The following is a 26,565-nucleotide window of genomic DNA, read 5'->3' as shown; positions in this document are numbered from 1 at the left end:
ACACTGTTAAGAAAATAAAGAAATGAGGACATCAGGTCTAAGGCCAAAGTAGCCCCAGTTGCAAGAAGGTCAAGGGGAACAGATTATATTCATTTGGTCACATATGCAGGAAAGTAGAAGATGATGTTTTAAAGTAGATTTCAGAGAGACAAGAAGGCAAGATGAGATGAGGATGCCTAGCCAAGAGAAGGTTGGATATTGGCACTGAACTGATAGAGGTAGCAACAGTTGATGCAACATGGTGATGATGATGATGATGACGACGAATAAATCAAGCTCATTGCATTTTTATCAAACTCAAGGTTTAAACTATAGAACTGTGTACACTACAAGTCAGGTCCTGGTTTCTAAACCAGCTGCGTGACATAGGGACATAACAATAATCTTCAAAGGTTTCTGACATCAAGAACAAATGTGTAACCTACAAGCCACTGATGCTGTCACTTGCCCTAGTGTAGAGCAACTTGCTATCCACTCTTATACAATGAGAAATAATATTTCCCTATGGAATGTATTGCACTAAAGCTCACACCAATGAACTTGGCAGTTGTATTGGAAGCAAATATCATTGTTGTTACTGAAGCAAATTTCTCTAAGGGCCCCAGCAGAGTACTTCCAGTGCAGCAGTCTGTATGATTGTGCACATGCGTACTAGATTGTAGGAAGATCACTGTAACTTATATTCATACAGACAGATGGAATGGCAGCCGAGGTCTGACAATACACTGCTGTTATTTTAAAAAAGGTAAGACTGGCACCGGAGATGAGACAATACAGTGCTGTTATTTTAAAAAAATGGTAGGTATGGCACTGGAGGTCTATATAGTGCTGTTATTTAAAAAAGGTAAGATTTTTCTTTCAACACACTACAGCAAGGTCATTAGGAGTTCATATTTTGTCCCAGCTGGAAAGAGTCAAGTTTAGTCACTTAGGCTTACCATGGTGAGAAAAATGTGAATTAGCCACCGAATGTTTTGTGGTTTATTACTTAATAATGAATCCAGGCAGAGGGAAAAATGGCTCAGTCTAATTACGGGAAAGGAAAATCTAGGATGTTAGTTTAAAAAGAATGTTTTGTAGATAGGTTAGAAAGACACACTACCAAGGGAACTGTGCAAATGTTTCATCATACAAGATGTAAAATCATTTGACAAGTTTGTCCTGCAGCTAAACTTACACAAAAGTAGAGTTTAGTGCCCAATATTATGAAGCTAGGAAGATGATAAAACTGATCACTCCAATGCTACTTCTATCATCTCCCACAGCTGGCAATAAAGGCATCCATGTTCTTTGTGCTGGGCATGTGCCATAAAACAGTGGTATGCTCATTTCACTGTATATAGTGTGAAAAGATTCTAGGGTAGTATCTCTTAGAAACACACCACTACTAATGAAATAATATGCATTATACAAGGACTGACCGTTAACATTTGAAAATGAGCATGTTTATTGGTCAGCCCAACAAGCGTACCCGTTGAAAATCCCAGCATATACCGATGGAAAAAGGTGAGTCACCCGGACTTTTTTCCATTAATATATGCTATTAAAATTTAACTTTTCTTTCATTAAAAAAATAAACTTAGGAAAAACTGATACTTAAAATGAACAAGAGAGATGAGACAGCGACAAATACAAGAATGATCAGGTACATTATACAAAAATAGAAAAACTAACCTGATTATCCTTATATTTTCTCTCTCCCATATCTCCTTTATTTGAAATGTCTGGATTTCATTGTTTTTCAGATTTTTTTTAATTTTCTTTATTTACCTGAAGTGAGCAGTGATGGTGAAGGAAGAGCAACATTTGTCACCATAGTACCTGACCAGGAAAAGGAAATAGCGACATGGAGTCCTGGGAGAACCATCCACCCCCTGTAAATCAGAACAGTAAAAATTAAGTTATAAGCTAAGGTGTACATAATTGCAGCATATAGTACAAAATCTCTTGCCAAAATAAACGAGTAGTAAAAAAGGGAGTCCTGCTTTTCCCATTATGCTAAGCCCAAATAGCCATGTAAGAATGCTGCCAATATTTAGTTGAGCAAATCATTTAGCTATATAAGATCTTACACCAAAACAGAAAGTCTACCATTAGCTTACATTTTCTAAGAACACCACCCCCAAAATAATAATCTTAAGTTGAACACATTACTGAAATCTATACAAATTGCTACAATTGATTTCCCCCTGCTAGATGGCAACAGACAGATGTTTAACCATAGGCTCACCAATTCAGGGCTTCCACTTCTACCTGTAACAGAACTTTGCTGTTTGGGGTATATCAGGATTGAGAAAAACATTTCCAACCGTAAGGCACGGACATTTGCCAATATCTTAGTATCAAGTAAATATAATGAGAAAGGTCTATAACTGCTTGGGTCTTCTAGTAGTTTCTCTTGCTTATGCAGTGAAATTATATCAGGTCTCGAGTAACTGAGAATGTTCACACAGAGCCAAGAGTAATGAAACCAAGTATAGAACAGACCACTTGAAATGACCACAAGCAGTAACATTTTAGTTAAGCGGGTGCCATCCTTCATGTTTGTTTGAATGCATAAGCAGTTTTAAAATATTAATAAAAATGTAGTTACTGTCATGAATAAAAATGCAGATTTTATGTGGAGAGGGAAACAAAAATTACTGAAATTGCAGAAATAAATATTGGTGTCATTTTCTATTGGCATTGCCTACCTTGTCATGCATTGCTCTTCAAGAAGTTTGGATACAGTTAGCCCATCTTTTTAGATAAATACTAAGTTAGTTGCCCTTGTGGACCATTTTAAGCTTAGCCAATTTCTCTTTTAAAGGTAGGAATCAAACCTTTTGACTGCCAGGTAAACACCTTACCATTATACCCCTCCCCCTAAATTACAACTTTGTTCAATGGTACTTTAGCATGTGAGCAGATATTATCAATTGTTAAGTATCCCCCTATGTGCTGTTAATAGGTTCATAGGTAAATACTAAGCTAACTGTCCTGAAAGGCCATTTTAAGCTTAGCTGATAACCCAAGTTCAGAATCAAACCCTGTACCTTGTATTTAGGAGGTGAAGACCTTAACCATTACTCCAAACCATCCCTCATTATGCCAATTTTGATTTTTTTTTGGCAATATTCTTATCAATACTGCTTTGAATACAGTTAGAGAGGTGCTAAATGTATCATGAGTTATTTATTCCATAGTTTCTTTTTTCCCCAGTCTTCGTTGACCATCAAGAATCCCTCCTACCTGTCTGACTGATCCATTTGTGGCCCTCAGAAGGAAAATCCCTATGGCCTACTTATTCCTCCCGAGGGAAAGAGGCACAAGGATGGTATTATCCTTCTGGCTTGTGAACGAAGAGTTTTCTCTTTGGCCCTAACTTCCCACTACACATGCTTGTGGAGCTTTGTACAGTTTGGCATGCACTGGGCCTTAGCAAGGGCATGTCATGCATTTTCACTTGTGGTAGAACTCCTCAGAAGACTCATCCCCCACCCCAACAGCCAGTACAGCCATGTGATCTCTGGTCTCCCTCAGCGATTTTAGTACAAAGTGTGCACCCCTACCCTCGCTCCTGAGACAGGTGTGCAGGCACTGCTTTGTCACTCTTCTTCCTCCAATTGCCAGCCCTCCTGCTTCCAGGCTACTAGCTAAAGTGTCTGGGATTATAATCAGGACTTTACCTGTCTGTGTCACAGAGCTGTCTGTATTTATTCCAAAGATTTTTTAGTAAATGGAAACTGTTTCTGTCCATTTTGTCTGTTGTTTAAATTAATTTTAAGCACTAAGTCACTGGATCTTTTGTTATCCCTACTTGCTATACATTCTAGATTCAAGTTTTCTGACAACAAAATCCAACCTGGTTTTATCTGCCAAGCACAGGTCCACTCTTATAATTCTGTAGAATATAGAGAATAGAAAAGTTCTTCTAGTCATACAAAATATTAGAACAGTTTTTGTTTTCTAGTCCTTTATCTTATTTATTAAAAATTTCTGAACTTCCTTGAGTTATATCAGATAGCTTGGACTTAGTCTGCAGAATGTTGTATTTTATTCTATTATTGGATGCTTAACTAAATATATAACAGTAAAATGGTTTCCGTTGATCTATGAGTTATGCTTTTGATTGACTTATGTTATAGTATCAAATAAACACTTTTGACTTTGTTTGCGACACATTGATCAAAGCTTACTTTGCTGTCTACAAAGATTCCTAGATGTTCTATTTCATTATCCAGCTTTAGTGCATTTCTATTAATTTTGTAATTAAAACATATATGATTTTCCTGAATTTGACAATTTCATATCTTTTGTGGTTGAACCTCCACGCTGAACATTTAGTTTTCTCCCTGCACCCCCCACTGACCTCTTTCTTGCACTTAAGGCAGCAGCATATGTGGACCATTTGTTTCCATCAGGAGCTAGATGTGATGCCATTGTCTGTAGTGGAGCTTGAGGTTTTGTTTTTTTAAGTCCCTAACCCCTGTACTATGGCTGTGATCCCCTGAATGCTCTCATGCTTCGAATGCATGCATTTTTCAACACATACTGACCCAGACAGTTGCAGTGCTATGTGCTCCATTTTACACATGACACACATGTAAGGACTGTTGGAGCACTATGTGCTGCATTTCACACATGACGCATATGTAGAGACAGTTGCAATGGTGTGTGCTGCATTTTACACATGACATATATGTAAGGACTGCTGCAGCGCTATGTGCTGCATTTTACATGTGACACTTATGTTAGAACAATTGTAGTGCTGTGTGCTGCATTTTAGACATGACACACATGTAAGGACTGTCTGTCAGCTGACCTTCTGCTATCCTTCCTCCTGAGAAGAATGTGTCAGCATCAGCCTGTCTACCCCCCACCTTCACTGACCTCTCCTGCACAAGAGACAGTAACCAAACTTGGGATTATCTGGGGTAGGGATAGGACCTTATCCTTTTACATCACAAAACCAGACAAACAATACTACATGTTGTGGCACTGACAATGACACTACCATTATTGCAATAAGTTGCTGTTTTTTTTACAATGAATTTAGTAGCATTATTGTGCTGCTGCTGAAGGGATATATCTATTTATATCCATCTATATATGTGTATGTGTGTATGTTTGTGTATATGTATATATACATATATATATATATATATATATATATATATATATATATATATATATAGATATATAGATCCCCCCAAAAAAAACAGAGGCATACTAATAAGAGTGCTCCCACACCCTAAAAAAGGGAGACTGAATAATTGGAGGGCCTGAACAATCATCTTTGAGAAACTTCACTGCACACATCAGTAGATTTTAATATGTAATCAAGCAAACTGAGGTCTTCCACCTGATAACAATATACCTTACTAGAATTGCCAAAGTGGAGGTAGCTGTTGAGGGCCTACATATCCTAATCTGTGAAATAAAGGACATGGATTCCAGAATCTTCCTCTGATGACATCCTGAACGTATTATTCTTGAGTGAGGAAAAGGTACTTCATTATACACTGAGTATCATGGAGTAACACCCTGCTGTGAGGACAGGTGCAAATGAATTAAGCGACTGTGTAAACTCTGGACACAGGTATTTCCTGCTTCTAGCTCTGCCTTTTCCTTGTTGCAGATGGAGGGAAGTATTTGCTTTCCCTTATCCCACTCTATCATTTGCCTTTGTAATATTCTCAGCTTGATATCGAATATATGGTTCTTACAGTTTCAATTGGTCTCCATATAGTTTTTAAATCAGAGCTGTCATCACCTAGTTAGTACAGCAGTATGACCACTGTTAGTATTTGGATCTAACATGGACCTGCAAGCTGATAGAAAAAAACTTTAGGTATTATTATATTACAATTAAGTAATTAAAGTGTGAGGGGCAGCACAGTGGCGCAGTGGACAGCATTGTCACCTCACAACTAAAGGTTCTCCAGTTTGATTCTCAGTGCATGTTCTCCCTGTGCTCATGTTGGTTTCCTCCCACATTCTATAGACATTCAGTAGGTGGTTTGGACACTCTAAATTACCCATAGATGTGAAAGTGTGTGCAAGGGTCTGGTATGGAAGAACAGCCATGGCTGGGCTAGCCACCTAGTGGTGTGAACCTTGGCTCTAGATGATTGCCTTTGTTGAAGTGACACCCTGACCCCATGTGCAAAAACAGGAAAAAGGGGTAATGGATGGATGACTTTAGTAGTTAGAGTACTAGAGATTAGCCTCAGATTTTGGTTGAGGCTTTCAGTCTAATTGAGCAGGAGTTGTAAACACTCGTACTTCACATCCTTGTGTGTCTTCACAGAAACCCAGTTTGTTTTTCATGTGGTTTGTACTGCACTTACAAAGAACCTCCAGCTGTTGTATACATCTCAACTATTTGCTCTGAACCCCATAATATTTGTGGTTTGCTAGCAAATCACTGAGGACTAGTCACTAAATAATGGCAGATGTTTCAGTTTCGTTCTTAATATCCTTCAGGAAATGTGTACTAATGCAAAATCTGTTATTCTAGCAACATTCTAAATTTATAAGAGCAACATTGCCACTTTCTCTTCGCTGCTTGTCCCATAAGATATACCTGAAAGTGGTTCTCCAGCTATCACACAAGATAAAGTCTTAAAAGTGCAATCAAAACCTGGAAATACTGCATTAGTGGGTCTTGACAGTATCCCTGGATGTATCTTAAATAGTACAAGCATGATTTAGTCACCCCCCCTCCATAACATTGTTCAACGACAGCCTGCATACAAGTTTTGTACCAACTGAATGATTTCCCCTGCATACAGTGATTTCCCCTGCATAAGGGTGGACCTTCCACAGACCCAGACAAATATAGACCTATAAGTCTGAAGAGCTTCAAATACAGAAGTGTAGAGACTTATCATGGAACTAATTAATAAGGAGATAGGGAGCCTCCATACACTGAACCTGTCTCAGTTTGGATTTATCAAGGGGAGGTCATGCTTACTCAACCTGGAGGACTTTTTTGAAAAGGTCACCAAAGCGATGGATGAAGGTAAAACAGTAAACACCATGTGCCTCAACCTGGCCAAGATGTTTGACACAATAAAGAGCTTGAGAGGTATGCTGTAAACTGGTGGCAATTTGACTGTCTGCATTAAGGCAGGTTTTGACATATGACAACAGAGCTGTATGTTACATTTTCTAATAAATGTATAAAAACGTCTGGTTAGTGGTTTTTGTCTGGTAAGTATGGTGTTGATTAGTAGATTACTACTACTTCTATTGATACTTTTTGTTTGGTGAATTTATACAAGGGGTGTGGCTGCCACTCCTGTGGCATAACTTGGCTGCACCCACTATTATGCAAGAGATTCAGGCACATTTACAGTACAGACAATTCTACCATGCCTCACTTAATTAAAAGTTTTGTACTATGACTGTTCAGTCAAATGTAAGTTAGCAGTTTGGTTCTTGCTTTGCTGTTTAAGCCAAAGAGCATAGGCTATGACAAAGTAAAGTTCTTGTCTGCCTGTTTTCTGTCCCCTTTTGTATGTATCTAACCAGGCATATCCAGCAATTGGAATGTCCACAGAGGTTTCTGACTAAAAGAATACAGGGCATAAGTAATATGTCCTATGCAGACTGCCTCAAGGCCCTATCCCTATAGTCTGTCTCCTACAGGCTTTTGAGAGGAGCTCTATTCCTGGCATACAGGTCATTGTTAGACCCTCTCTGATGGACCTCCTGCATATCCACAAAACAAACAACATTGGAATGATCTGTTCTAAAGACTTAAACCTTGGCTGTGATATAAATAGGACCTGCTGGAGAAATAGGTATATATCCCAGAGACTACCCTGTCAGTGGAACAGGCTCCCCATCCATGTGAAGCAGAGTTCTTCCCTAACCCAATTCAAGTGCAACTTGGACAACTGAATGGGAAAATGGAAATTCATCCCTGGTTTGGCACCTATGTCTCTAATGGACAGAGGTAACCTGTAAATAGTTCATCTCCCAGGCCCATGCATTCACTTATCAAGGGTATCAGAACTTGTCAGAGATTTGTGATGGATGGCTAGGCTTAAAAAGGCTTGTGGTCATTAGCCTAGTCAACGCCTATAAACCTATGAACCTAACCCTCCTATAAAAGGCCCTTGTGATCATTAGCCTAGTAAACACCTATGAACCTATGAACCTAACCCTCATACATAACAGGGAAAAAGACACATCTTTGCACTTTGCTCTCTCTCTCTCTCTCTCTCTCTCTATATATATATATATATATAAACATATGTGTGTGTGTGTGTGTGTGTGTGTGTGTGCCTGTGTGTGTGTGTGTGTGTGTATGAACCTAGCCCTCATACATGTGTGTGTGTGTGTGTGTGTGCACTGTGTGTGTGTGTGTCTGTGTCTCTCTCTCTATATATATATATATATATAAACATATGTGTGTGTGTGTGTGTGTGTGTGTGTGTGTGTGTGTGTGTGTGTGTGTGTGTTTGCGCGCAACATCAAAGTCACCAATATTGACACCTTCTGCACATGATTCAGGGATTACTCTGGCGCAGACTAAACTGATGGCAAGTGTTTCTGCAGGGGACTAGACCTCCTCCCCCCTGCTAATTATTACAATCCCCTGGGAAAGAAAATATTGCATTACTTGGGGATTGTTGAGCTCATACACCTGCTGACCATCTGTCTGTGTAGAACAAATGGTGTCATTCTACTGGGTTTTGGAGCACTTGCTATTCGCTCCAGTGCCCAGCATCTGTATGTATATGTATATATTATATTCATGTAAAAATGCATGCGTTTGCGCACAGACACACACACACACACACACACACACACACACACACACACACACACACACACACACACACACACACACACACACACTACCATGAGGCAGCCTAAAGGTTTCAGTGGCATTAATATTTATAAGGATGGCATTATAACTGTCTATTCTCCTGTTTGTTAGTTATGGCATGGAATGGGAAGAATATGACAGAATGGTACCATGTTTTACCTGACATTTTGTGTTATCACCTATATTTTTCTGAGGCTGAAAATTATATTACCAGATGTTTGTCTTCAGTAAGAAATTTATAGATAGATTACATGTGGTAGTATTTATGATCATATGAATACATGTGGTGATGATTATGGTCATATGAACACTTATGGTAGTGTTTATTGTCATATGAACACCTGCAGTTGTATTTAGGTCATATGAACACTTATGGTAGTGTTTATTGTCATATGAACACCTGTAGTTGTGTTTAGGTCATATGAACACTTATGGTAGTGTTTATTGTCATATGAACACCTGTAGTTGTGTTTAGGTCATATGAACACATCTGGTAGCATTTATGGTCATATGAATGCCTCTGGTAGTGTTTATGGTCATAAGAGCACCTGTGGTAGTGTTTATAGTCATATGAATGGCATGAATGCTTGGGAGGTGAAGGGATGAAAAGTATTATTTCTTTTTTCTTTAACAACATACAAGTTGTTAATGAGCATTTTTTTTTTTTTGGAATCTGATGGATTTTTTCTGTGTCTCAACTATATTAAAGAGTTGCTTTTCCCACAACTTTGTTTTCATTCATTTTTAGTGCTATTCCAGAAGGGAGAGCTAGCAAATAACCTTTTAGAAATGCAATATAGTAGGTTCATGGTCCAGTGGGCCAGTGCAGTGCATATTTCTCTCAGTTTTTAGTATTAGTAATGATCTGTGTTTATTAATATTAGATCTTGCTGCATGAGTGGACTATTTTTTAAGTTATAAGATCATGTTATTAAGGACAAGAAGCATGTAGTATTGAGACAGCCATCTGGCATAGAGGGAAAAAAGTCTGAGATCAAAGTTCCATTACTAGATCAGGGACTTGTAGGAGCTAACCAAGAATGATGACAGCAAGTAGCTGCTGCCAGTTCAATCACCCTGGGTAGTGAGGCAGGTAGCTCGAGTGCACCACATGGCTGGGTATTCTCCTAGTAAAGTTCAAGATGGCTGAGCCTGAGCTATCATAGTGCTGTAAGACAATAGGAGTTTAATAGGAACATGACATGTGGAGAAAGCAATTGCAGGTTTAAACAAGCTGCTAAGAGGGAGGACATATGCCATCCCCTGAGACCAGAAAACTAGCCCACTTTCTATCATCTAACTCTCCCTGGGAATGGAGGACTGATTGTTATTCAAAGATAGGAATGATTGGGCTGTACAATTTACAATTATTTATTCTTTCCTAGCCCAAGATTTTCCACTTTCTCCATTACTGTTGCATCTGTAATGAAGCAGTCTCTCTCTCTCTCTCTCTCTCTCTCTATATATATATATATATATATATATCAATAAATATAGATAGATAGATACACATACTAGTGTTAGACTTCTTTATCTCTGGCTTTAGCCTCATCAAATAGTATATTTACTGAAGCTTCTGTGTCTAGCATCATTGTTATCTCATTTTTATATTTTCCTGCAACTTTTGGCTTACTCACAATATTTCCTTATTTAAGGCACATATGCTTGTATCATCTTCTTTCATGTTAGCTTCACTGTTTTATTTTTAGTTGTATGTAAAACTCAATGCTAAGAAGTGCCTAATTGTACCATTTGGGAAGTCAGCCATCCCGGTTAATTACCATGTTGATAATATGCCCCTAAGAGTTGACTCAGTGGTAGACAGTAGACTTACCTTCGAAAATCATGTGGCCAAAGTAATGAGGGAATTATTTTATGTTGTGCAGCTTATAAGTAAGGGCATGGCATCTAGGTCCACTGTACTCCATTCTTATCAGACCTATCATAGAGTACAATGCTTCCTTTGGTATGTACCTGACCAAGTATATGTAGCAACTACAGCGACCTCAGAGGTTCTTACAAAAAGGATACAAGGCATAACAAACCTGTCTTATGCAGAGTACCTTAGAGCCCTTTCCCTCTACTCGGTCTTCTATAGATTGCTGAGGGGTGATCTATGTCTGGCTTACAAGGCATCCACAAACACCACACTTATGAATCATCTGCATATTTGTAAGTCAAAGAGTACCAGAAATCCAAATGTATAGGGACCTGAATTTTGCCTGTGACTTAACAGAACATACTGGAGAGACAGATATGTGTCCCAGGGGTTTGAGTTTCCAGTCTCGAAATACTGAAATATCGAATTTCAGTATCTTGAGATGAAAATAACATAAGTTAAAATCCCAAAACATGGGAATTTTCCCAGGGCAAGTAAAGACTTGCACATATTGGGGAGATATGCCTTTTTCCCCACTGTAGTGTGATCCTAGAATTGGTATATATAGTTAGGGGGGATGTGGGGGGGCATAGCCACCCACGTAGGTGGGTTTCCAATGGTACAGTGTGTACTTTGCTGTTTTGAACAAGTGTTTACATCCCCTGGGAAAATTTACATGTTTTGGGATTTTAACTTTCATTATTTTTGTCTCGAGATACTGAAATTCAATATTTCAGTATTTTGAGATTTGAAAGTGGAACCATTCCAGAGACTGGCCCTCTTACAGGACAGACTTCCCCTACATGTGAAGCTGAGTTTGTCTATTACCCAATTTAAGTGCAACCTAGACAAGTGGATGGAGAATAGGAAATTTACACGGGGCCCAGCACCCATGTCCCTTATGGACAGAGATAGCTTATAAATACCTGGCTGTCAATGTCCTATTCTTTCAGGAAATCTTGGCTAGGCTTAGAAAGACCCCCCCAGCCCAGTCATTAGCCTAATAGCAATCTATTAATCTATGTGATATATTTTGTATGCATATTATCTTGTTTTGCCTTGATGTGTGTGCATTCCCCCTCTTTCCCACTGTCTATCTCTGTTTAACACATTCTGCTTCTTTGGTCTGTAATCTGTGTGCCGTGGCTTGTCAATACTACTTCTGTAACCTCTTACACCTTGTTTATATTTTCTACACTTTGTACATACCTTATTAAGGCCGGTTCTTGCCCTTTCTGAAGATACTGGCCACAATATTTCCCACTGTGTTTTAGACAGTGATTATTTTAGATTTTGTTTACAATTCATTTGCATGAAGTCTTGTTCTCTTTTTTTACATTTGCTTAGAGCATATGTGTACTGGAGGTAAAGGGCTGTATGCAGAAATGTGAATGCTTAGTAGCTTAATACAAGCTGACATGTGAATCACATACATATAGACCAAACGTAGCAGACAATATTTGTTCATTCCTCTTTGCTTTCTATTTCTTTCATAGATTTTCATTCATTAGTGTTTGCGTTATTATTCATCTCTACCTTTAACTCTCTCTTTACATCTCTCAGTCTTCTTTGCCTGGATTTGTGATATGTTTCAGGACCGGAGAAAGACGAGAAGATTGTCCAAGTTAATGTTTTGTTCAGTCAGTGACTTCCTCCTTACTGGCCCGGAACAACAGGACTGCATTAACTAGGTCCTATTTTTTTAATTAATATCAGTAAATTCACAATTTTAACTAATGTTCACAGCCGGCAGGAGGACATTTGTGAGAATTCATCTTTTTACCCACCAGAATTTATATTTGTCATAGACAGCTTTCTTTCTTTGGCTCAGAGTGACTGTGTAGCTTATATATTATGTGTAGAGACCTGTTAAGTAGTCTTGTTATTGATTTCCATATATCATACAGCTGATCTCTGGGCATATATGTGTAAAGCCTTTAATCTATTACTTTTTGGAAGTATTTACTGCTGTAGAAAAAGTTAGACAACCTTTTATGGGTCTACGTTAGAACAATGAAAACACAAAGTCTCGAACGCTCACATGAGGAAAAAATCAAAAACTCGAAATTGGTATTTTGGGATCGCAGTACAGTGAAGATTGGAATATTTGCCCTTTCCTCACTATAGTGCGATCTCAGAGTAGGAATATATATTTAGCAGGTGGGGGCACAGCCCCCCAGAATAACAATTTTGAGTTTTTAATTATTCGCTCATATGAGCATTTGAGAGTTTGTGTTTCTGGTTTTATGACATAGACCCTCTTTTATAGAGTGAGCTCATATCAAGCTATATTACATTTTATATCAAACATTGGTAGGAAAAATATCTCTATAAAGATGAATTTAATGTTTTTTCTTTCAGTAGCACTCCAATAAACATACCCTTTGTCTTGTGATTCCTCTTAATGACAGTGTTTTAGATAAATATTGTAAATTGTTAAATAGCTTTGCAGTTCTCAATTGTATGCAGTTTTCTGTTGTCGTCCCTTTTTAAACACTTCATTCTACTAAACCATATTAATTAACTCACTGCCAGTGTTCATGCAGCCATGTATGGTGATTTTGAGGGAGGCAAAGCACTGCATTTCACACTATCTGAAATTAATGAGCAAATCACCAAACAATGACGGTAATTAAAATTGTAGTCTATGGATGCATGCACGATGTTTATCACACCCATGAATTTGACTTTCAGAAGGCAAATGAAACTACAGAGGCCTGCACTTATTCAAAGTATGTGAATCCTCTTTATTAGAGTACAAACTCAAGAATAGTCAGCCTAGCATCTTCACGGAAAGCTAACATCAACTTGAAAGTTACAGAATGTTGCCATTTATAATTGTCTCAGGACTCTTATAGAAAATAAAATCACTAAAGGGACAATGAGAAAAAGCCACATTATTCAGTGTATTTGTTATTAATATCACATCTTTGTTTTTGCCTCACAATTCACAAATAGTTAATGGCTGCCTTGAGCTCATGCTCTTGACAAGTCAGTGATCCCCTTTGAGGAAAATGACTCCCAAAGTTATTTGAATCTCCCTGAAGACATCTACTACAGAAAGGTGCATGCCCATTGAGTCTTTAATTAGGAAATCTGTAGTTATGAACTTAGTCTGTCAGAGGACCTTCCACTGCAGTTTAAATGCAGTTTATAATTAAATGACCTGGGAATTTTAGGTGGAATATCAGCTGGTTGTGAGGCATGTGGGGCTGTTTGCTGCAGGTGTTGGCTGTACATGACGTCCAATAATTGAGTTAATATAAGTTGACTTATGAAGCCAGAAGAGCTGCTTTTCACTCATTAATTGCTCCCATCCCTTAAGGGAGTGGGTCTTAGCTTCTTTATTATATTAGCTTAGCCTGCTGTAAAAACAAGGCTGATAGATTTAAACATTTTATTTCAAGAATCTGTATCACCTAATTATTGTATTACTGTTTGAATAAGCATACAGCATGCAAGGTCCTGGAGTCCTCCAGAGCAAGATTCACTGGACACAGTATTATTATACCACATCAAGCACACTCTTTACTCTTTAAATACGAGAAAATAACCTTGATATAGTGAGATGTACATGTATGATGTAGGTTATAGCACACCTGTTACAACTAGGTTAATATGAATGAACCTGGTCTTATTATAGCTACGCTCATATATACAAACCTTGTTGTTATTATAGCTGCATTCATCTGAATGAACCTTGTAGCTATGCTTATATATATATATATATATATATATATATATATATATATATATATATATATATATATATATATATATATATATGGACCTTGCAGTTATTATAGTTACACTCATCTGTAGAAACCTTGCAGTTATTATAGCTACATTCATATGTACAATCCTTTGCTGTTACTATAGATACATTCATATGTGCAAACTTTTGTTGTTATTAACAAAACTTGTACTTCCATACACACTGCAGTTCTCCACCTGCAGTCATCATAATACTGCCTGGGAAACCATGTAACAGCTCTGAAATTAGTAACTCACCTCAGGCTGTGACAGTCAAAAGCCAAATACCTTTTAAACAAAGTTCCTAATTTTCAGGGATGTCACCTTGATTGTTGGCACATATTTTTCCTCCATCCCTCCTACAAGTTTTGAATTTATACTAAAATTATAAGAACTATAGTAAACAAAATTTGCTAAACACTACAATTAAAGACTTGCTGCTATTCTGAAAATGCACACTGAGGCAGATTTTTATTATCATATTTAGTACCAATATTTAAAAAAGGGTCTCTGCTCTGATTATTTTTTGATTCATTTTAGATTCTTGAGATAATAAGTTGGGAGCCACTGGTTTACTATCAATATTGCGAAAGGCTAAACATATTCCATTCGCAATATCAAAGTAAACCACCGAACCTGGAATCTCGACCAATGCACAGTATCGATCCAAATGATCGACACATTTGAGTCGACATTGTCACCAAAAACATGACATGATATCCGTATAGGAGCTGATGTAAATCAAACTCCTATATGACATATCACGTTTTTGCAGGGGGGCAAGCCCCCTGCACCCAGCATGTGGGGGCTGTGATATATATATATATATATATATATATATATATATATATATATATATATATATATATATATATATATATAGTGTGTGTGTGTGTGTGTGTGTGTGTGTGGATTCATGAACTGCAGTATGATCATTCTGCATTCAGCATGTGGGGGGCTGTGATATATATATAGTGTGTGTGTGTGTGTGTGTGTGTGTGTGTGTGTGTGTGTGTGTGTGTGTGTGTGTGTGCATGTGTGTGGATTCACCAGAGAAGTGAGTATCTCTTGAACTGCAGTATGATCATTCTGCATTCAGCATGTGGGGGGCTGTGATATATATATATATATATATATATATATATATATATATATATATATATATATATATATATATTTTGTGTGTGTGTGTGTGTGTGTGTGTGTGTGTGGGCATGTGTGTGTGTGCGTGTGTGTGGATTCACCAGAGAAGTGAGTATCTCTTGAACTGCAGTACAATCGTTCTTGCTGTTGATTTTAAAGCAGCGTGTCATACTCCTGATTATAAATTGCTATTCCTGCTGATAGCACCTCATGTATCATAACCATATCCTAAAAGGGTAGCATTGTACTCCCCATACCTGTTAACATCTGCTAGAAAAGTAGCAGTTTATCAGGCCCTAGCAATCTGCACTCATGAGTGAAGCTGCCATGGGAGAAGAAAAAGAAAAAAAAAAACTTGCTAGGCTACAGCAAGTGATTGACCGTAGCCTAACTCTAGGACTACTGCTATGATTCCTGAAACCCTGATACCTTGGTTTTTTGTTTCTATCACAGTTATTACAGTGTTTTTAGGATATTCCTGAAGCTTTCTACTACTCACACTTTCATGTCTTAACCCCTCACTCATTGGGAAAGGGTGACAGAAGGATGTACTCAAGTACCTGGAAAATATTTATTTAATGAATGTCCAAAAGTTGTACCCTGTTCCTCATGATGAAATATTTAAATGCATTACTAAGCTCTGAATGGTATCATTTAATGATCTGTGAGTTGCATAACTGGTACAAAAGAGCTCTGCCTAAGCTTCTGGTAGAGTTTAAGATGCCACGGATGACACAATGCCACAAAAAAAAAAATGTGGAATTATTGCTATTAGTCATTCTACAATGCGTAATGTCATGACCAGTGAAGGATGAGCCCATGCAGTAAACAAGCAAAAATGTTATTGGGTTAGCCATTATATTGACTAATTCAGGAATCATTAATAGAAAGCTAATTAGTATATAACTTTAGGTCCATAGCTTGAAAATAGCTACAATAATTAAATTGTGGCTTAAATGTGAAGCTGTTTCATTTAATGCACTACTGGACAATTGTTTTGATCAATCAGAGTTCGTGTCAAAAAAATGTAGAACAAGATGTACCAGATACAGCTTACAGACACCACGGGTGTTCCAAAAGGCATGTCAATAAACTGATTAATTATATGGTCCCAGCAACAAAGTCTCATGGATTTCAGCAGGTTATACATTAAAACACAGAGAATTCTGAACTATATTGTGCTTGGTTTATAAGCAGATCTAAACTCTGTCCAAAGAGATAGACCATTAAATAGCATGTCACCAGGGAGTCTGAGGATGAAAGAAACATGGGAGTCCTGGTCAGTGTAATCTCAGCTGCTGCATCCAACATAGCAAATTCCTCAACCATGTCACTTATTAATCTAAACCTCTGGGGGTATTGTCAGGTGTTTATCTCCTAGACACAATGTGCAGGCTTTGCATTTCACCTTTGGAGTGAAATTGACCAGGCTACAAATGGTTTACAAAGGCAATTAGCCTAGCACTTGCTTATGGACTCAGTTCAAAAAGACTTGCTTTCAGTGTCACTTAGACTGTGAACAGGCTGAGAACAGGTCTTTTGGAATCTGGCCTGCCAATGTAAGCCTGTTTATAGATAGGCTTTAGACCAAATTAAGGCACTTACACTGAGACCAACTCTTTTGGAATCTGGCCCATTACTCTGTACCTTGCTATTATTGTCTGCCCTCTTTGTTGAAATGTATGTTCTCAGTATTGATGTAACTTTACATGTTCTGTGCTGAGCTTGGGTCCTGTCTGAAAAGGGTCAGTGGCCCAGCCCACTTAGATAATTAACAAAACAATAAATAAGTAAGAAAATAAATAAATAAACACAACCAAATAAGCCCCTGAATGAGTGGCACTGAGGATGAATACTTTTTTTAAAATTTTTCTTATAAGACTACCAGCTGTCTTGAGTACTGTAGTGTCTGGTTCGATACTGTGGTCTGTTCAATGAATGAGTTGATAAATTCCTACTTTAAAATCATAAACTAGGTACGTACTTTGCAAGCAGATACCTCATGGTGCAGAAAATTTGCTGCAGGCCAGTTCTCCAGTAGCTGACTTTTGCATTTTAAGAATTCACCACATTTCAAGAAAAGCCTCTCCAAACATCACATAACATAGAAGTAGCCCTGTGACACTCTACTCCCTTAGCAGGACTACATATGACAGATGAGCTGGCTGTCACTGGCAGAGTACAGGAAACACTGGTATGTGTTGTACTAACAACTGAAGAAAGATTGCTAAGCAGCCAAGGTCCGAAAAGCAATTGGTGACACTTTCTAGGCAGTCATTTACAGGGCAGATTGCTAAGCTGCTTTCTGGTGTCTCAGTCCTAGAATCTGCCAGGCCATTTAAGGTGGATCACTTCTGTCTTTCTGTCTGTCTGTCTGATCATATTTAGTGAAAATATTCGTACAAATAACAGGATCATTAAGTCTTGACATTCAGGACTAAAATGATATCTGCAGAGGCAGTCAGGTAATAATTCATAGATGTATTATGGTAATAGAAAACCTTTTTGTGTTACCTTTTCTGACCTGAGACTTAAAATGTCATTATAATGGCTGTCACCTGACAGTTAAGTGTCTCAGTACTATTATGTTGTGGCCGAGCTCATAGCTGAAAATGTTCAGTGGTTCTATCTCATTTATGTAAAAATAACAAAATACAGAAATTATGATACTTCTTAATATGAAGTATATCAGCCAACATTTTATGTATTGTCAGGAAATATATTCTGTAACATAAACCAGTAATAAAAATGTTTTCTCCTTTGAGTTTTGACCCAAAGTCAGTGATATCTGTATGAGAACAGAACCGATAAATGTTACAGCTATATCTGTGCATTCTGCTTCCCTCGCCATTTAGTTAAAAGCCTTACTTGACTTTTGTTGCCTGTGGCAAACATCATTTTTAATGACAATATTTTTTTCAAAGCACATGAAAACATTGTCTATGCAAGAGCTATGAAACTGATTTCCAATAATAATGACAAAAGAAATATGAACTACCGAAAACACATAATCCCTTGTTTACAAGTATTTCAACGACTCATTGGAACACAGCACTAACTAAATCTGCCACAGTGCTGATAAAAGGTCAAGTGTGTCCAGTATTTCAATCATTATGGAAACATTTTTGTTATTGTTTGCTTAACCTTTTTCTACTCAAATAAATCAGTTTGAAGCTCTTGTACTGAGTTCATTCTTAATGAACTTTAACAACGAACAGCATTACAGGGCATTCATGTTCTTCATCTTTTTCATAAACAAATTATCGATTCTGTGGTCTGTGCTTTACTTGAGTGCTTATAGTGATGCAAAATAACAGAGAATTATATATTTTCTGATTTATTTATTTTTCCATTTCAGCAAACCTTGCAACAACAGATATTATATTTCTGCTGTGCTGTGTACCATTTACTGCAACACTTTATCCTCTACCAAGCTGGATCTTTGGCGATTTTATGTGCAAGTTTGTGAACTATCTACAGCAGGTGGGTGGTTGTTTTTTTATGGAGAAATAAACAGATGAAAAATAAATCTCTTTCTGTTGCATTGGAGCTGCAGATTGACACATCAAAACCTTTCATTTATAAGAACTGTAGGCCTTGATGATGTTTATTTTAAATGAACCCCAAGGTAGTAGGAAAATTGTTTGAGGGGATGTCATCATCAAATCTGCATTATACAAATGTTTGACTGCATTTTATGACTCATTAGATTCCTTTAGTATGAAAGTGTCTCAGTGCTAACTGGAGAATTCATTATGAGTTTGGGATTACACTTCTCACTGCTGTAAGCAACTAACATTTTCATAGGGTCATAGGTGTATACTAGGGTGACAACCACTGAGGTCTTTATCAGCCTAGCCATGCATCCCAAATATATCCTGCAAGCTTTTGAGCCTTATATGTTATTTTAACGTGTATATGTAATCTAGGGTATGATTTACAGACTGTTTCTTTACACTAGAGACATAGGGGCTAGACCTGGGGTAAACTTCCAGTTTCCCATCCAGTGGTACAGGTTACAGTTGATAGGGTTAGGGAAGAACTCACATCACATAGAGGGGAAGCCTGTTCCAGAGGAGGGGAATTCTCTGAGACACATACTTGTCCCTCCAATGTGTCCTATTTATGTTGCAAGCAAGGTTCAAGTCTCTATATTGAGTAGTTCTGATGCTATTGTTTTTGTGGATGTGCAAAAAGTCCATCAGAGTGGGATACAGGGATGCCTTGTATGCAAAGTATAGATCACCTCTCAACAGTCTGTAACCGAGTATAGAGATAGAGCTTTGAGATGATCTGCACAGGACATGTTGTTTATACTGAGGATTCTTTTTGTGAGACATCTCCATGGATGTTCCACTTGCTGCATGTGATTGGTCAGGCACATAATAAAGGGGCGTTATACTCAATGATGACTCTGATGAGGGACAAATAAAGAGGAACAATGACTTCCTTGAACCTAGATGCCATGCCCTTGTTTATAAGTTGAGCAACATAGAATACTTTCTTTACTACCTTAGACTCTTGGACAAAAGCCAGGTTACTATCCACATACATCCCCAAATCCTCCTGACTACTGGGCCCATGCTTAAGGCTGTTTTATCAATAAAGTACATGCTTAGGATGACTGACTTCTCAAAGGGTTATGCATTTCTTTGCACCGAGTTTTAAGCCGTACCTTTGGCACCAATCATTTGTCTGTGCTGTAACTTCCTATATGATGTTAGTTTACTGGCGGGATTCTATGACTGCACCTAGTTTGCAGTCTTCTGCAAACTTGATCAGTTAGAGAGCTTTGACAATGGTTTTAACTTTTGAGAAGTAAATACCAAAAAGGAACGGGCCCAGCATAGATGTCTGAGGGATTCCACTAGTGATCGGCCTTTTGTGGAGCTGGTCTTACCTATCCTAACTTCCTGGGTCCTATATGAGATCCAGTTAGCTATCCAGGGAGTGACCCAGTTACATGAATTTGTTTACATTGCTCAAGTGGGGTATTGTATCAAATGCCTCGGCCATGTTAAGGTAGGCTGCATGCACTGTTTGGCCCTCATCCATGACATGGTGATCTTTTCAAAGAAGTCTGCTGTGTTAATTATGCATGATCTACCTTTGATGAAGCTAAACTGGGTTGGTTCCATTGTCTGAAGGTTTTCTTTGTAATTACTGATTATTTCCATGATAATTCTTTCCATGGCTTTGCACATGAGATTGGTAAGACTTACGGTTGTGTAGTTCCAAGGGTCCATTAATAGACTGCCCTTGTACAGGGGATGACCATTGCAGTCCACCATTCATGTAACACAAAGCCTGTCTGGAGGTTAAGCTTAAAGAGTGACTACAGAGGTCCAGATATGTCATGCTTCAGGCTCTTTAGGAAGCAGTCAGGGATATTATACGGGCCCATTAAAGTGGTGGTTTTAGCCCTAGATAGTGCATTTAGGACCTGCTACCCTTGTCATAATTAGGGAGGTTATATTTGATGGTATTATTTGGAGAGTGGTTAGTAAGGAAGGGGGTTAGGGTGTGAAACTGGAGCTGAATTTAGTGGCCAACAGATCTGCTATTTCTTCTGGCTTCATATAAGTGGCTCTATTAGCAATTAGTTCTACACACTGTTGTGTACTGTCTTTGAGGGTTTGGACATAGCTAATGAAAGCCATGTGGTTGTTCCCAGACTGGGAGGCTATCTTTACCTCAAAATTGGTTTTGGTAGACTTAATTTGCCTTCTTACTTGTTCTGTTAGCCTAATGAGAGAGTTTTTATCTTGCTGGGTGTTGCACTTCCTAATTTTATGATTTTTTTCTTTTGTTGTAAAATCTATTTATGTTTGGATTTCACAAAAGTGGCTTGTTTTTTAAGTTTGTTCTGGGCTTGTTTCTGGTAGGCACAGCTATCTCCATGCAACTAAGATGATTGTACAAGGTTTCTGTGTATAATTCTGCATAGGCAGCTGTGTTCTCCAGGTATGAAGGGGCTTGAAATTTTGTCAGGCAACTACTTAATAATCAGTAGTTTGCCTTAGAGTAGTTCTTAACTGTTTCAGGGTTTTCTATGATTGCCACATTGCAGCACTGAATTTTATTTCAAAGGAGACAGCTTTATGGTCTGACTTTACCAGAGAGGGCACTACACTGGGGGGGGGGGGGGGCACATTCTTCCATATTTGTGAGTATCACATCCAGGATGTTTAAACCAATGCACTAACTGGTCAGGGTGTTTGTGTTTACAAAGCCCAGGAATCTCTGGGTGTGAAAGTTTGGGGTCATTTAGGATTCCCAGTTTATAGAGGGGTAGTTAAAGTCTCCAAAGAATATGGTATTGTGTTGAATGGTAAGTGTGTCCAGTAAGTCTAAGTATGAGCTTTGAGTTTCATGGGTCATAGGGGGTGATCTATAGTTGCAAGGATGTGGTATGAGACATTGCTTATGGTAATTCGGACATGGAGAAGCTCAAGCAATATTAAGGAAAAGAAATGGATCACAAAATTGGGTGCTCTGTTTAATCCAGGGCTTAATGAATATTTATGATGTACATTAGTGATGCTTTCTGTTAGCCAATCATGTGTATTTGTTTATGTGGCTTTCATTATTTAAGACTTCTTGTATTCATTTCGTTTTTTATAACACTGAAGAAGGCCAGGTTAATTCCAGGCCGAAACCGGTCTGTTTTATGAAGTCTTATTATTAAAATTAATAATTTTCACAGTTCACCTGTTGCTGGCTTCCTTTGCGTTTGAAATACGTGTTTTTTGCCGTGCAACTTCCTTCATGCAGGGGAGCTTTATTCTGAAGCTCAAGCATGTCATCCTGTTTGACCAACCTTGGTATGTTTGCTTTTGAAGTAGATCAAGACACCTTCATCTTTTGTCTGTCTGTGCAGTAGCTGGTCTAAATGTGTGGAAGGCGTTGTATCCATGCACTGCTGGACTATCTGCAGCTTTAAATCATGTCTCATTAAATCCACAGATGTCTGCATTCTCCAAGGTGAGGAGAGCTTGGAGGGAGTGCAGCTACTTGTTTAGGCTAATGGCATTGAGCAGTAACACCTTTTGATTCCCTTGGGCTGCTTTACCTAGGTTGGGAGGTTTGTCAGTTTGGCATTGCATAAAAAAGCGCAATGGGGAAGGACAATGTTTAAGCCAATATTTTGACAGCCTAGCATGGACAGGTGCAGAGAATCCTTGACAAAGCAACGTGGTCTGTTGACCACATCCTCCTCTGCTGACAGACATTATACCCCCTTTAGATGACTAAGCCAATTATTAAAGTTGCTCATCTTCTGTTTGTATAGTTGCATCTTGCTTGGTGAACGTAGAATGCTGCTCAGTGCTAGTCTCATACCAGCTTGGGACACATACTCTGAGAGCTCCATAATGTCTTTCATCATATAGGAAAATTGCAATGTTTTCAGTGTGCAGTAAGTCATTTTAAGCCCAGATTGTATATACCTCTGTAGCATTTTGTTTCATATAGTGACTGATTATGAATGGTGAGGCTTGGAGTGCTTGCTGCAATAAGGGACTATACATTTCCACTAAGTAGAGTGACCTTGGAGGTATATTATTTATGAGGATACAAAGGGACAGTTGATGACTGTGTATCACTCCAAGAAATATTTCATTATTAATGAAAGTGAATTTCATCTATTTGGTTTTCATTTTATAATCTTCATTCTGATTGACTTCCTTTATGTGTGACCACTACAATGGCATTCTTTTAATTGTCTTTCACCCGAGACTCGGCTGTCCTGGTTCAGTATTCCAAATGAAGAAATTGTTTATTTCAGTGCTAGTATATTCATATGTTTTCAAAAGAGGATCACCATTCTAGTACTGGAGGAGAAGTTGCGTATGATAAACTTTAAAGAAAGCAGACAATGAGTGCAGACTTATACCTGGCTGTCTGTACATAGCTTACCCAACCTCCTCTAAACTAATTAATATGGATTCTGAAACAAAGTTCACGTCAACTCATTTAGGCTGTGTGTAAATTATTACATGATCTTCATTTGTAGACAGTTATGTTCTTCTTTTCCTTCTACCTCTTCGGATTTATGCTGTCACATTATTTCACAACTTATTGAAAAAATATAATGTAAGATAATAGCAAAATAATACAACATGACAACAGAGTGAAGAAAACTGCAAAACATCAAGGGAGGCAGAATTCCCCCAGAAAAGAACATTATTAAAATACACAAAAGAGTGAAACAACCCTAAAGGACAGCTTTGCCATGCATTTAGTGCTCCTTTACTTTTTTGTTTGATGTAATATGAAGAAAACCAAAATCTGACTTATACTGCACACAATAGTTTGACTTTTCATAGTATCTTTTAACCCGCAGTGGCCTTGGTTAAGCAAACATCAGGCAGAATATGCTTTACCTCGCTATTCTGTCAGCTATTAATATACATTCTTAGGTTGTTGAGTGTAAAACAGTCTGGCAGAAGGGCACTTCACTCAATTGTAAATGGTAGGGGTATGCACAAAATCATGCTGTTAGACGTAAATGCCAAAACTATATCTACAGCAGAATTACGCTAAAGAGCAGTGCAAAGATCCACATGATAATTTTGGAGTGTGATTACTAGTGCAAAAAAGTGCAGGGGCCCAGATATACCCTCAAAATGACCATAGGAGTGACTCAAATGAGATGAAAAGTGTGGAGTACTAACAATTCCAAAGGGAAACATTGTATGTGTGTGTGTGCCATATGTGGGGTAATAACACACCAAAATAGACGCATGTGATGTGCATGACAAATGTAAAGTGCCAGCATACCTAAAGGGAAGCATGAGATGTGCATGGTAGGTGTGAGTACTAATATACTCCAGGGGAGAGCATTAGATGTACATGGTAGGTGTGAGTACTAACATACTCCAGGGGAGAGCATTAGATGTACATGGTAGGTGTGAGTACCAACATACTCCAGGGGAGAGCATTAGATGTACATGGTAGGTGTGAGTACTAACATACTCCAGGGGAGAGCATTAGATGTACATGGTAGATGTGAGTACTAACATACTCCAGGGGAGAGCATTATATGTACATAGTAAGTGTGAGTGCTAACATACTCCAGGGGAGAGCATTAGATGTACATGGTAGGTGTGAGTACTAACATACTCCAGGGGAGAGCATTAGATGTACATAGTAAGTGTGAGTGCTAACATACTCCAGGGGAGAGCATTAGATGTACATGGTAGGTGTGAGTACTAACATACTCCAGGGGAGAGTATTAGATGTACATAGTAAGTGTGAGTGCTAACATACTCCAGGGGAGAGCATTAGATGTACATGGTAAGTGTGAGTACTAACATACTCCAGGGGAGAGTATTAGATGTACATGGTAAGTGTGAGTACTAACATACTCCAGTGGAGAGCATTAGATGTACATGGTAAGTGTGAGTACTAACATACTCCAGGGGAGAGCATTAGATGTACATGGTAAGTGTGAGTACTAACATACTCCAGGGGAGAGCATTAGATGTACATAGTAAGTGTGAGTGCTAACATACTCCAGGGGAGAGCATTAGATGTACATGGTAAGTTTGAGTGCTAACATACTCCAGGGGAGAGCATTAGATGTACATAGTAAGTGTGAGTGCAAACATAATCCAGTGGAGAGCATTAGATGTACATGGTAAGTGTGAGTGCAAACATAATCCAGTGGAGAGCATTAGATGTACATGGTAAGTGTGAGTGCAAACATAATCCAGTGGAGAGCATTAGATGTACATGGTAAGTGTGAGTGCTAACATACTCGGGGTGGGGGGGATGCCTGAGCTGTGCATATCCAGTGGAATTGCTATTTAACTATAACGTACAAACAGGCTTCATGCCTTGTAAATGTAGAACATCCCTCTGCACAAAGGTGGGCCATGTACAGACTCTGGAAACTACATACCCATAAGTCTTACTAGTCTTATATGTAAAGCAATGGGAAGAATTATCATGGAAATGTTCAATAGTGATATAGTAAACCTTCAGACACCGGACCCAACCCAGTTTGGTTTCGTCAAGGGCAGATCATGTCTACTCAACCTGGTGGGCTTCTTTGAGAAGGTCACTAAAGCAATGGATGAGGGCAAAATGGTTCACACTGCCTACCTTGACTTGGCCAAGGCATTTGATACAATACCCCACTTTGCATTCTTCACAGACAGAAGAGGTTATGTACAAACTTGTATGTCATCCGGTGGATAGCCAACTAGCTCACAGACAGGACACAGGAAGTTAGAATTGGGAAGTCCATCACTACAAAGAGGCCAGTCACACGTGGAGTCCCTCAGGGATCAGTCCTTGGACTGCTCCTTTTTGGCATTTACTTCTCTGAAGTCAAGACCAATGTCAGTGGTGTCTGGCTGACTAAATTTGCAGATGATTGCAAATTAGGAGCTGTCATTGAATCCCACACTGACACAAGTGTTCTTCAAGAGGGGCTGACACAGAGAAACAACTGGTGTCAGAGCCATGGACTAAAATTAAATGCCAAGAAATGCATAACAGTATCCTTTTGGAAGTCATCCACCCCAGGTAACTATCATATTGACAACACACCCCTTAGAGCTGATCCAGTAGTCAGGAACTTAGGGACATACATAGATAGTAATCTAGCCTTTGACCATCACGTGTCTACAGTAGTAAGGAAATCATTCTTTGTTGTGCAACTTATAAACAAAGGTATGGCATCTAAGTCCAATGACGTCATTGTTCCACTGTATTCAGCATTCTTCAGACCTGTCATTGAGTACAATACCCCTTTGGTATGTGTCTTACCATGCACATCCAACAACTGGAACATCCACAGAGGTTCCTCACTAAAAGAATACAGGGCTTAAGTAAAATGTCCTATGCAGACCACCTCAAGGTCCTATCCCTGTATTCTGTCTCCTACAGAATTTTGAGGGGAGATCTATACCTGACAATGAGGGCATTGTCAGACCCCACTCTGATGGACCTCCTGCAT

General features: G+C 38.5%; 1 protein-coding gene across 1 annotated transcript in view; it reads left to right on the top strand.

Moving 5' to 3' along the window:
* LOC122810964 (G-protein coupled receptor 54-like) overlaps positions 1-26,565 on the top strand; it is a 569,191-nt gene that overhangs the window by 294,341 nt on the left and 248,285 nt on the right. Inside the window, exon 2 of the mRNA XM_044082492.1 lies at positions 18,958-19,082. Within this exon, the coding sequence (XP_043938427.1) occupies positions 18,958-19,082 (125 nt within the window). The remainder of the gene's footprint in view (positions 1-18,957; positions 19,083-26,565) is intronic.

The sequence above is a fragment of the Protopterus annectens genome, chromosome 9.part0, assembly GCF_019279795.1.
Source record: "Protopterus annectens isolate FY-2018-M chromosome 9.part0, PAN1.0, whole genome shotgun sequence".
Taxonomy (NCBI): Eukaryota; Metazoa; Chordata; order Ceratodontiformes; family Protopteridae; genus Protopterus; species Protopterus annectens.
The sequence above is the reverse complement of the archived record's forward strand: the minus strand, read 5'-3'. Positions and strand labels throughout refer to the sequence as shown.